Below are 12,487 nucleotides of genomic sequence, written 5' to 3'. Positions count from 1 at the left end.
GCAGATGCCCAACAAATATGTGGAAAATGAGTTAATGAGAGAAACACTCAACAGAACCATTTCCTCACAGCTTCAGCAGTCTATGGCCACCCATTCAAGGATGTGAAGTGCAACACATTCACTATGTGTTCCATGACAAAACTTCTCGCTCCCTACCCGAGGCAGGACTCAATGCTGCCTCAAGCGTTTCCTCTTCCCGAGTCTCATGCTTACACAGACTATTTTCCCATCTTCCAAAGGCCCTAACCCACCCCCGACCAGCTCCCACACTCGGTAACATAGCTCTATGAAAAAGGTGACTCCAGTCAGCCAACAAGGACTTTTCCACCACCCCAAATGGTACAGGGAAAATGTTAAAAGTGACCCCAAAGCTCTGTCTACATGTTCCCATTTCAGGCCTCCCGTCTCCCTGGGTTAACCGGTCTCTCTGCCTTAAATTCTTATTCCTTCAATCCTTGAATCCACCCGAGTGACAAATCAAAACACTGGAACAGTTCTCCTCATCTCGTGCAGTACAGCAGTCTGGGCCTCCACCCCCTGGGGCTGCTTGCCCTGCAGGTGCCCTGCCCGCCACGGTCCCAGAGCAGTCGCACGTGTTCATTTTTCTGAGCCTGTTCTGTTTCTGAAGCCTTGAATGCCCTCCCGCACACCATTCCTGCTTATCCTTCAGGACCTACTTCAAGTGCTACCTTCCGTGCAAACCCTTCCGTAACTCCTCTAGCTAAAATCACGCGCAGCTTTCTCTGGGCTTCAATGTTTAGGGAAGTGCAAAATCTCCACCATGTGGTGGTTAATGGCTAGCTGCTGGGAGCTCTCCCCATCAGTTCATGACATTCACAGAGCTTCTGCTACGTCCCTGACACCATGCTAAATAGGGACACTTAGATTAATGAAAAGATGAATCCTCAAGGAGCTGTATCTTGGAGGAGAGGCAAACAAGGACACAGATACCAGAAAGAACCAACCACTGGCAGCTTGGTGTCGCTGGACTGGGAAGTCGCTGCCAGGCAGGGAGCAGCGACGGATGGGGCTGGTTCTCACTCCCATGCTCATCAGCACTCTCCATGAAGCATAATGCTTGAGGAAATACTTGCTGACACAACAAACAAACAGCCTGCAGAGAAAATGATCCTGGAAACTGTTAAGAGGATTCCAGAATGACACCCCCCTCACCTCCAAGTTAGGAATCCTGTGCCGAAAACAGGTAATGAAGACGACGAAAGGCCAGTCATCTGGCTGCATCATCACTCCTGCGGCCTGGGCACAGCTCACGTGGAAGGCGGTCGGGCAACGGCCATGGGAACACTGCACACAGCAGCCAGCAGCTCTTTTCCTCCGCTTCTTACAGAAGACACACTTCTACAACACAGGGGGGGTAAGCTGGTGACTCCGGGAACCCATGGCACAGTCTCCTCTACCGTTCCCCTGCCCAAATGCAGGCCCAAACAGGCAGGAGTCCACCTCCGCCCCCAACAGGAGAGCACACACACCCTCTCCGAATCTCCCGTCTGATTACAGGCGTCCTCGTTAACGTGAGTGTCACAAACCCTGATGACAACCAAGGGGTGAAGGCTGGCCTCTGGGCCAAGTATAAGTGGTACGACACTTGTAAACCAGGTAACGATGCAGAGTTTGCGAGCCCATCTCGTCTTCCTTACCAGCTTGAAGCGGGGCAGAGGAATTTTGCTCACATCCACTGGACTTCTTTCTGCAATGTTGACAAACCTCGCTTCCAGAATTGCCACAGCACATGACACGTGGACCCATCTGCCAAAAAGTGAAGGCTGCCTCAGTCCCCTGTGGCTGTAGCATCCTATGGCCTTCTTCTCTCAGAGGAACCACGGATGGCACTTCCTCCCTTACCCAACATGACCACTGATCTCCACGAGCAAATCCCTGGGACCCAGGGAGGTATGAACCCCAGGGTCTCCACATTGAGTGTGTGCAAACAGGTCCCCATCACACTGCCCTGGGGTGGCGGGTGTGCACTTCTTAAAGCACTAACTCATTCACAGTCTATTGCAAAATGAAAAGAGCTAATTGAGTGTGGCAGATTTCAGGGAGTGAGAATAAATGAGAGCTCTACCTAGCCCTCTTTTACTTTAGGACCTGAGTGCTTCCTCAAAGTATCTCCAACTGTGCCCCCATCTGCCAATATCCACAGCTCTCCCCTGCAGGCCTCTGCCCAAACTGTTCTTCCCTTGGGCTGAAACCGCCTCTCCTTTCTGCCCCCCTCATCCACAGCAGTCTCACTCTCTAAGATCTAACCCAGCACCCATGCACTCTGACAGCCTGTTCAGCGGACCCCCTCAGACGATTAGAGTAAGACCTGGACACTCCAGGAGGCTGCCGTGCCCCACGGTGAAAACAACTGACATGGGGAAAGCACCTAAGGCCAAGCCAGCGGAAACCTCCGACGGGCAGTGTCGGGGCTACATGGAAGCTGTCTGCAGTACTCACAGGCCTATTACATGAGAGTGGGAACAGATCTGTTTTGCATGGCCCTACAAGGCAGAACAAAAATTATTAATGAAAAGCAGGAGCTCAAGCAGAGCCATTTCCACTCCAAATACAGAAGAACCTTAACAGCGCTATCTTGCAACTGTGAGGAACACGATGACCTCAAGTGATGTCAGCAAGCACCTTTAAAGAAGCGGGAACAGCACGCCCAGTGGCCATCTACCTGGAACAGCAGGCGGGGGCTGCCTGTGAGGCAGGAGGCCGGACAGGACTTTAGCTGGAAGCAGGATGCTGACCACTGGTTGCCCACTGACCTGTGAGCACCACACCCTGGACAGCCAGCTCTTTCAGGGCAAAAACCTGGCTCGCCTTACGTTTCTACCTCAGATCAAGTAAGCCAAGACCACGCGCAAAGACTCAGCTCAGGGAAAATGAGCTGCCCAACAGCTGAGAAGCCCAGCTCTGGGCTAAGATGCCCAGGAACTTCCATAGGTTTGATTCAATAGCAAGTAGGTTTGGCTGAGCTCTTCTCAATGTCCTGCTCTCCTCCTCAAGGACACTTGCCCTCACTCTAAACAGCAGGTCTAAGCCAGGGTGAGCTTGCCTGCAGAAAAGGCTCACTAACCCACAGCTGTGGGCGTCTCTGCACCAGCCCCATCTGCAACAAGATAGGTCCCCTCACTTCCAGCCCTTCAAACCCCTGCACCATTACCCGACGGGATCCTCGAGAGCCCTTCTTAGCTCCTGCAAAAGGAGGACGTTACTTACATCTCTGCCTCAGGGGAAGATGGACTTGGAGAGGACTGGGATTTCTTGGCTCCCCCTGGCATCCCATTTTTAAATTAGTCTTAGAGATGCTATGCCAGCTCCGAGCAATGTGCATCCCAAAACCTCATCAGTCATTCTGACGATCAGCCGCTGCCCTGAGTGCCTCTGCACGCCGCTTCGGAAGTGCACATTCTGAGACGCTGCTCAGAAAACTCACCTGTCGTCATTTGCTCTCTGCAGGGCTCCTCCTCGTAATGAGCATAAACAGCAGTCCTGCCAAGACGGGAGGGGAGGAACGTGGTTACCACCAAGTCATTAACGACCCATCTGACTTCCTTTGGGCAACTGTGGCCTCCACACAAAAAAGGAGCCAAATGTCACATGGGCTTTGCCCACGCAGCCCCTGTAACCAGGACTCCCCTGGAGGAAGACGAGGAGGCCACTTGGGGCTTAAGTGCACCAAGTGTTCACCTGACTTAACATAATCCTCTTCACTGCTCCTGTAAATAACAACAGCTGGAAGCAAAGACACAAATGACATTCTGCTCAAACCAGAGGCACTGCAGGGCTCGGACAGCTTCCTATGTGGGGTACAGCCAGGTTTGGGGGGAGGTGGTGGAGGGAATGGAGAGAGAGCTACAAGATGGCCCACCTGAGCCCCGTTCTGGTGCTCCAGCCCAGGGGCTGAGCTCCCTAGAGGGGGCTGTGGCTTGCCCACAGGAGGCCACTACTTGGCCCTGACACCACAGAGTAAACACAGCTTCCAGACCCCACTCATGCCCTGCTGTGGGTGGGCAGCAACCACTCTCGGTGTCATGGTGATTGGTTCTGACAGTCCCTTTTCTCTGACCTCACTGTGCACCAGGCCCTCTGCTGACTGCTGGGGATATCAAGTCCACAGGAAACAGTCTAGCCCTGAGCGGACTCCAAGTCTGCAGAGACGAGGGTAGCAGTGTGGCCGCACTCACCTCCTCCAGGGCATTGGCTGAACAACGAGAACACATCCAGTCTTCAGAAGCCTTTGCAGGGGGCACCCCATAGCAACCTAACAAGGACACCAAGACGAGCAAATGAAACCCAGAGGCCACAGTCAGAGCGAAAATTTTCAACTCTTTTCCATGAGATACATCCCAAAGTTACAACCTAACCTTACAGAAATCCCTGAATTCTAGCATCAGGCACCCAGTATTCAGCCTCAAAAAGTCAGAAACGTAGATTCCCTGGTTCAAACACCTAGTGAGTAGTGAGGACTGATGCCGCCCTGGTATGTGAAACAAGAGGACAGCAAGGAGCTGGCTGTGAAATCATAGACCCTGGAGGCTCATGAAACTCAGTCTCAATCACAACCAACTCCCTAAGAACACATGAGCTGCCTCTGCAGTGCCGGGCTGGGGAGGCCACGGGGAGGTTGCGGGGGAGGCCGGTGGAGGCGAGGACTTCAGATGAGAAGGCCACGCCCCCAGGGCACGACTCGAAGGGACGGTGACAGGCACTCACTGGCGTGGACACGGACGCTGCACTTCTTGCAGGAGACCAGAAGGCTGGTGCCATCCTCTTCCAGGTACGGGGTGCACAGGTTGATGTCTGTGCTGCAGCCCGTCGAGGTGAAGCACATCTCTGGAATTAATGGCTTGGTCCTCTGCTTCTGGGAGGCTAAACCTGCAGCACTTCCACAGCTCTGACTCAGGCCTCCAAACTCAACCTGAGGAGAGAGAGAGAGAGCGCACACCTCAGTGCACACGCCCGTGCTCCCGGCTCTCCGCCTGCTCCGTCAGCAGGAAGCCGGCTCTCTGACTGACTGGCTCCCGGGGGCACAGCCGTTATCCCCGAGCTGCTAATTGAAGTTACCTCTAATGACTCAAATTCAATTTCTCACAGCAGCATCAAACAAAGGCCCCTAGGGGACAGACAACCGAGGAAAGGGAGTGGAGTAAGAGGCAACTGGGATTTCAATCTTCCCAAACCAAGCGGTAATAAAATGCACTGAGATGTTAGCGAGGCTGCTGCGTTGGGCTGCCTATGTGCTGCTCCGCTCAGAGGCCTCCACGCAGGGAGACCATGCAGAGCAGGTGCTCCCAAAGGGCCAGCACTGATTTCCTCGTGTGGTCCACGTTCACAGGTCACCTGGGCTGCAACCAACCTGCGATTCCCAGCTCGGGGACCCTTCAGGAAGAACGTCATGTCCATGCACTTCTCTTGGCAAACATCCTGGCTACAAAAATCTGCTGGCTCTGCCACTGGATGGCACCATCACCCCCATTCCAAGGATGGCATTAGAAGCGGGTCAACCCTTGGCCCACACCACTCATAAAACTTGGAGACCCACTCGGTAAGTCTGCTTGACAGAACAGCCAGGCCTTACCCTTCCCCTCACAGGCCAGGGCACATACTTTGCTTTCTGTCAATGAAAAGTAGTGAGTTTAGTCCAAAGCATGTTGGTCTGAGGTTCCATCCTTTGGCAAATACGAGCCTGGCACCCTGCCAGGCTTCATGGCAGCCATGCCGCTTTTAACCACCATCGAAAGACTGATTGTCCAGCCTGGGCAAGTCCCGTCTGAGACTGAGCTGGTCACCCGGGACATGCTGCTGTGGATCCCTTCCTGGCCTCTGAAAGCTGGGCCCAGAGAGACCCGTGACGGTGAAGCCACCAAATGCCCCAGGAGGGAGAGGGCACAGCTGAGCTCAGCCTTTGCACGCTCCACCCCCCGGCCCCCACTAGCCCTCTGCTCCTGCCCCTCCCAAGTTCCTTTCTACTACCGCTGACACCACTGTGGCGATGGGAAAGAAAGAGAACACTGGAGGACGTGGCCTGTCGTCTAAAATTCAGGCTGTAGTCAAGAAACACTCCATCCTCCAGGCTTCCTGGCCAGGACTGCAAACCACCAAGGAGGAATAAGCACTGACTAGAATGATGACAAAGAGCACATTCCTTCGCAAACAGTGTGCGTGCCAACAGGCACGGGGTGTCCCTTGAGCCTAAGCCACATCTCCAAGGAAAACGTGCACTGCTGGGTTATCTGCCTGAGAAGCCTCACCTGTACACGTGCATGGGGCAGAGGACACCAGGACAACGTGCCTGTCCCAAGACAAACAGTGACAAGCTGTGTACCCACAATTCAACTCTGCTTCCTTCTGACTGCTGGTCCTGGCCAAACAGCGGGGACGGAGCGGGCTCACCTGATGGTAAGTCTGAAAGATCATGCAGACAGAGCAGTGAGGTGCCTGCTGGGCCATGGTCTCATTGAATTCCTTTTCTGCCTCAAAGTTTGGGGGTCGGTTCTGCCACAGCTGGCTCAGGGGCTTGGCCCAGGCTTCTGTCTCCTCAGCCTCCTCCTCAGGGGTCAGCTGTTCAGATGCCTCTAGAGAAGGAAGCGGAGCACGAGTTAGCACATCCATGCCTCTGCCGGGAGAGCAGACAGGCTCGGCCAGGACTCCGAGTCCCAGGTCTGGACTACACCCGAGGTCCTTCAGGTGATAAACGCAAACTGCAGGAGTGATTTCCAATGAACCCTGTCGATACTTGGATGATGCTGTGGGAAGTCCTGCCAGCAGACCTTTCTCTGGCCAGAATGATTCATGGTCTCTACCTTCCTTGCTGCACACGTTCGGCCTGCGCTCCTTGCCCCTCACAGCTGCCAGTACTCAACCCCCCTGCCCAAGGGCAGCAGCTTGGAACAGCGCCCAGAAGCCACGTTATGTGCTGCCTCCGCTACATCAGCATGTTCAGTCCTGACCTTTTAAGTTTTCTCTTTTGTTGGACGAAGGGGAACAAGGATAAAAAAACAAGAGGGAAATAGCAAGGGTTAGAAGTCTTCACATCCCTGTCTTTGGTCAGAACTTTCCAGCTCCCTCTGGAAAGGTTAGAGGGATATCTGCCATTTCTGGACAGGGCTCACCAACCCTCCCAGCTCTGCCTCGGAGGAAGGCGGAGGGTGTCCAAGATGCAGCCCTGTCCCAGCCATGGCACGTAACACCGAGTCTAGACCGGGGCTAGCACATGGGCCAAATCCAGCCCGCTCTGGGAGCCAGATCGCTTTTGCATTTTCAAAGGGTTGAGGGGAAAAAGGAACACGTGACAGAGACGTGTGGCCTACAGACCCGCACTATTCACTATCCGGCCCGCCACTGGCCCCCGGCCCGCTAACGGGTCTGCATCTCCTCCTTACTCTGCACAGCAGAGCAGCTGCTTCAGGCCTCAGCACTGCCTGGGAGAGGGAATCCCCTCTGGGCACATCTTCCAATAAGAAAGGGACACACTGCTGAATGGAAACAAAAAACTGCTCACCAAACAAGATGGATTGGTAAAGACGCACACTTTCTACTTCCCCCAAATCAGGGAGAGAAAACAGGCAGAGCCCACCTGCTCCCAGTAGAAACAAGGCCGAGAAAGTGAGGGAAACCCAGGACTCTAACGTTACAGTGAATGAGGGCAATCATGCAGAGGCAGTGGCAAACATCAAAATAAACTGATGCCCAGAGGGTTTCTCCAGATGCTCCCCCAAGTGAGGGCAGTATGAGAAATTACAATCAGGATGTCCCTCTTTGGCAAGAAAGAAAGGGCCCAAGAACAGAGCACCTGACAGGAGCCCAGCTCTGTGCCAGCCCCACCTGAGGCACCTCATGGGATCACTCCACCCGGACATGGGTGGGCACCAGGAACCCCCGGCTGTAACCCTCCAGTGACCTTCTCAGTTCTCCCCAGACAGAGGTGCTTTCCAAGAGTCCCTGGAGACCCATGCGGAGCAGCCCAAGGAACACTCGGGTACATGCCAGCACTAGGGGCCCATCTATTTGTTCACTTCTGGCAGTTCCGGCTCTAAATATAAATAGCTATCCATTCTGCCTTTAAAGTCATGTTGAGTTTAAAGGGACCTGGCAGCTGCCGTGTGACCTCAGTGAAGGGTACCCCTGTGTAGTGAGGCCGATGCGGACAATGAAAACTGACCCCTAAGAGCCCCAGCATCAGGCCTAGCCAGGAACCATGGTGCCAGCCCAAGGCACAACCATTTCTTGCATCCCGGCCAAAATAAAAGTGACCAAGATGGGACCGAAGAAACAGAGCAGCCTCACGATCAGGAGGAAAAACAGTGCAGTGACATCTGTTCTGTTTACAAAGCCGTGAGTGGCCCAAAGCCACTCCCTCGGTGCACATAGTAAATGACGAGAGGAAATGTTCACTCCATTATGTGAGAGCTGCAGAAGTCCAAAGTTTACCATTTACATACATAAAACCTCACTGAGCGGTGTAGTTGAGATGTGCCATTTCACTGAATATGTTCTATACCTCAATCAATTTTATATCAATGTTATACCTCCACTTTAAGTGGGAGGAAGGGCACACTAGGCTAAAAGAGACTAAAAAAAACAAAACTTCAAAGAACTTCCAGATGGGTGACCCCAGTTTGGTTTGTACTGGTTTAAAGAAAAACTATAAAGCATATTTTGGGGACAAGCTGGGAAAATGAACTGGACTAAAGACTGGACTATGCTATGGAATTTCTGCGTATTTTACCAGGTGTGGAAACAGTAGTGTTTACACAGGAGATAATCCTTCTTAGGAGAACATCAACGTTCAATGAAGTGACTTATGACTACAACTCACTTTCAAATGATACAGCAGATATGTATGCAGTATGCATGCAAACAATCCAAACAGAAACAGTTCTGGCAAAATGGTAACAGCTGTGGAATACAGGAGGTGAGCACACAGTGTTTTTATTTTCTCAACTTTTCCACATTTAAAATTTTTGCATACATAAAACCTTTTTTTTTTAATAAAAAGTTGGGGGGCTGTGTATTAGTACTTCAATTACATTACTGTATATAGACAAACATGTATATAATGTAACATCAGACCGGAAGTCAGTTAAGATCAACACATTAAAATGTTCAGTGATTACCTTTACAGGGTAATTTGTTGTCCTCTTTGTAAATTTTCTGCTTTTCTACACTTTTGAGGGGGGGAAAGCATGAAGCTAGGCTGCTGCTACACAGAGAACCTGGGCTGGAGGAAGACCAGAGGGCTTCCTAAGACTCGGGCTCAAGGTCTGGTCTCATTCTGACTACAGGATCTCAAGACACTTCCCCGCCCAACTCATCAGGATCCTCCTACCAAGGAGAACAGTGCGGATGGGCGCTGACATCAGATCAGAAAGGACGTGTGGGGCTGTGCAGCAGAGGCTGCTGAGGCTCTGGACCTTCCCACCCAGCCAACGGCTCCAGGAGGGACAGGACAGAGTAGAAAAGGGCCTGGCATCAGTCACCGAGAGAGGCTCATCAGCACTAACGTTACTGCGTCTCTGGGTTCCCGGCAGCATAGGAGACCCCGCGGCGCTGATGAGCTCCCGCAGCACACCTCTGGGCTCTCCACAACCCTGCCTGCTCCCCATCTCCTTCACAGGCTCCTCTTCCTCCTCCATCCTCCTGACCCCAGCCTCTGCTCACTGCCCTCTGCCCCTCTCCCTGAGGGGCCGCACTCACGCCAAGAAAGGTACCAAAGACCACCTCTGCACCATTGCAAGTGCACATCCTCCAGACACTGAACAGAGGCTTCCAAATCCAACCACAGCTGGAAAGCAGCGAGGCACTCAGCTCGTGCCTCTCCTGCCCTCACACCCTCAGTTCCACATCCAACCGCCAATCCAGATGACTACCTCCCCCCGGCCTGGATCATCATCTCCTTTCTTTAGATCTGTCTGTCCGTGACTCTGCCCCTCCTGAGGGCACAGGCACATCTTGGTAGCCACACACTCAGCGCCAGGCTTGGCCTCGGTGACAGAATCAGCTACCCTGAAAGATCGGCCTTATGCCTCCCAGGAGAACAAAGGGAAGAACCTGCACGCCATCACCCTATGTAAGGAACATTCTAAGACTTTCAACATACAATGAAATCTGATAATAAATTAGGGATCAAATGACACCCTGCCCTCATTATGGAGCATCTGGAGGAAGAGCTAAGCCAAAGGCCCACCCTCAGCCCTCAGCTTCACCTCCTGGTGACCTATCAGATCAAATCCTAGCTCCCCCGGTGAAGCCAGAAGACAACACTCACCATCATCACTGACGCAATCCTGCAACACAAGCGGGTGGTGGCGGGGGAGCTTGCTTAAGGGCTGACGCCGGCCCTTGGCCTTCTTATTCTCCTCCAGGGAAAACATGTATTCATCCGCAACCTGGGCAAATCGTAAGAAGAAATGAAATGGGTCTTGCCTCCACTGGGGGACACAGCAAAAGTTAGTCTTACAATGAAAACCAAAGAAAAGAGCAGGCACACGCACACGCACACACACACACACACACACAAATGAAAACCAAACACTGAAAGAAACCACCACCTGTCTTAGAAAAACAAAGGGACAGTGCCTCGCTGCAAAGTGTTATGTAAACACTTTAGGGCAAAGTCTGTGCCTTGTAAGTGTGTGTCCTGGCCTTCTCATAAACAGCCTGAAACAAATGTACCAAAAAGAAACCTACTCCAGCTTTAAGGGTGAGTCGAGTGCCTACCCCTAAATTCCCTGTCTTGAGACTATGTCTGAGAGCCCTAGAGAAACCCAGGGGCCCCTCTCCTTGGGCCAGAAGGCCAGCAGCACCTGCTATCACGTGCCAGGCCGCTGGGTCATCTAGGACTGAAAGGCTGGGGGACATTCAAAGGGGCGAGGAGCAGCTAACCCAGCCAAGGTCAACAGGCCTACTTCCCCTTACGCTCTGTTGAGACCTCAGCTCCAGCTACCACCCCTCGTTCCTCTCCTCCAGGGGAGAACATCAGCCAGGACAGAGGGCACATCTCAAACTCTGGCCTGGCTGCAAAAGGAAAGGGTGGTTTAAGCCTGCGTTTACATAAAGTCAGAGCAAATGCAGTGAGGTTTAATACGCGCAGGACTGAGTCAGTAATACCACATTCGAGGGTGTCCCTCTACTCCACACATTTAAAAACCTTTGTTATGCTGACATTAGGAGCACCCGGGGTTAAGCAGCACCCATTAAGCCAGGAAATGAGGCCTGCAAGAGGGCCACCTTGCAACCGTGAGGAACACCACGCCCTCAAGTGCTGCTGAGGGGAGAAGAAAGCACTGCGGTGCTGCTGCGTGGTGCACCAGGCCTAGGGAACCCCCCGGCAATGGCACAGAACCCCAGAAGTTAAGGACCACACCTGGAAGGTCAAGGAAAAAACAAATTCTGAGCAGGCCACATCCCAACAGAGCACAGCCTGCTGCTCTCCCAAACATAAATTTAGACAAGTTTCAGCGTCCACTTGCCCGTTCACCTGACACACACTTGCAGAGACGGCTGAGCACAAAGGCCTGCCCGGGAAAGGCAGCAGGTGTAGAGAACTGATCTACTAGGGCGTGCGTGCGTGATCCCCACTCACAGGGGTGAGAGATGTGACTCAGTGAGCAGGAATGTGCTGGGAGAGCGAGGACGTCAGGAACCTCTTATTACTGGAGTCCTCGAAGACTCGGATGATCACAGACTTGTAATCAGATCTGAACCAAACTGACTGGTGCCCGTGGTGTCCAAATACACATACATCAAAAAGCCCCCCGAGAGCCCCTACCGGAGTGAACAGGCAGGACTCTGCCTCCATTCCAACCAGAACAGCCCTGCTTTGATTTATATTTTTTAATGATTATGCTTTTATTTAAACCAATGGTTCTTTGGCTAAAACAAACTGGGAAACCCATACTCACCAAATTTGACAGTGCTGTATAAAAGTAAAAAATTCAGGGACATGTACCCAAATATATGCATACTTACTAATGGATTACATATACTGAGGTACTTATTCACATTTTAAAACAAAAATAGACTGTAAGAGAATTTTTAAGTTCCATTATTTTATTTTGCATCCCAATAATGTTCTTGCATTTCTCACTTTCAAGAACACCTAGATAACAGGCCTACACCTAGCAGTGGCAGAGACTAGAGGTAAAGGAATGAGGATCAAGGAGCCAGAGGTGGTGGTTTATACCGTGAGTCACCAAGGGAGAGATTAAGAGAACTCTCGTAGATGAAGGGAGAGCAGTAACAAGCCAAGTTAAACATGGTTCACATACGTGCCTGTCTGTGGGTCCTTCATTTGCCCCAGAGGCTTAATAAATTCAGAACAGGGCATTCGGAGAAGAGGTCAGAGGAAGAACTATAGGTCTGGGTCTACTCCGCATCAGGTTCAGAATTAGAGTCACGGGGGTGGATAAGATTATCAATGGAAGGCAAATTGAGTGAGATCAAGCCTTTCAGGTCAGGAGGCAGAAGGAGAAGA

General features: G+C 52.2%; 1 protein-coding gene across 3 annotated transcripts in view; it reads right to left on the bottom strand.

Annotated features, from left to right (window-relative positions):
• The window catches only part of KDM4A (lysine demethylase 4A), a 39,557-nt gene that overhangs the window by 5,351 nt on the left and 21,719 nt on the right, over positions 1-12,487 (bottom strand). For all 3 annotated transcript variants that reach the window (XM_028511581.2, XM_028511582.2, XM_036025908.1), the window contains exons 12-18: positions 10,280-10,400; positions 6,406-6,587; positions 4,726-4,930; positions 4,197-4,273; positions 3,446-3,501; positions 1,659-1,767; positions 1,174-1,359 (exon numbers count right to left, since the gene is read on the bottom strand). In XM_028511581.2, the coding sequence (XP_028367382.1) occupies positions 1,174-1,359; positions 1,659-1,767; positions 3,446-3,501; positions 4,197-4,273; positions 4,726-4,930; positions 6,406-6,587; positions 10,280-10,400 (936 nt within the window). The remainder of the gene's footprint in view (positions 1-1,173; positions 1,360-1,658; positions 1,768-3,445; positions 3,502-4,196; positions 4,274-4,725; positions 4,931-6,405; positions 6,588-10,279; positions 10,401-12,487) is intronic.

The sequence above is a fragment of the Phyllostomus discolor genome, chromosome 5 (genome assembly GCF_004126475.2).
Source record: "Phyllostomus discolor isolate MPI-MPIP mPhyDis1 chromosome 5, mPhyDis1.pri.v3, whole genome shotgun sequence".
In the NCBI taxonomy this organism is placed as follows: Eukaryota; Metazoa; Chordata; class Mammalia; order Chiroptera; family Phyllostomidae; genus Phyllostomus; species Phyllostomus discolor.
The sequence above is the reverse complement of the archived record's forward strand: the minus strand, read 5'-3'. Positions and strand labels throughout refer to the sequence as shown.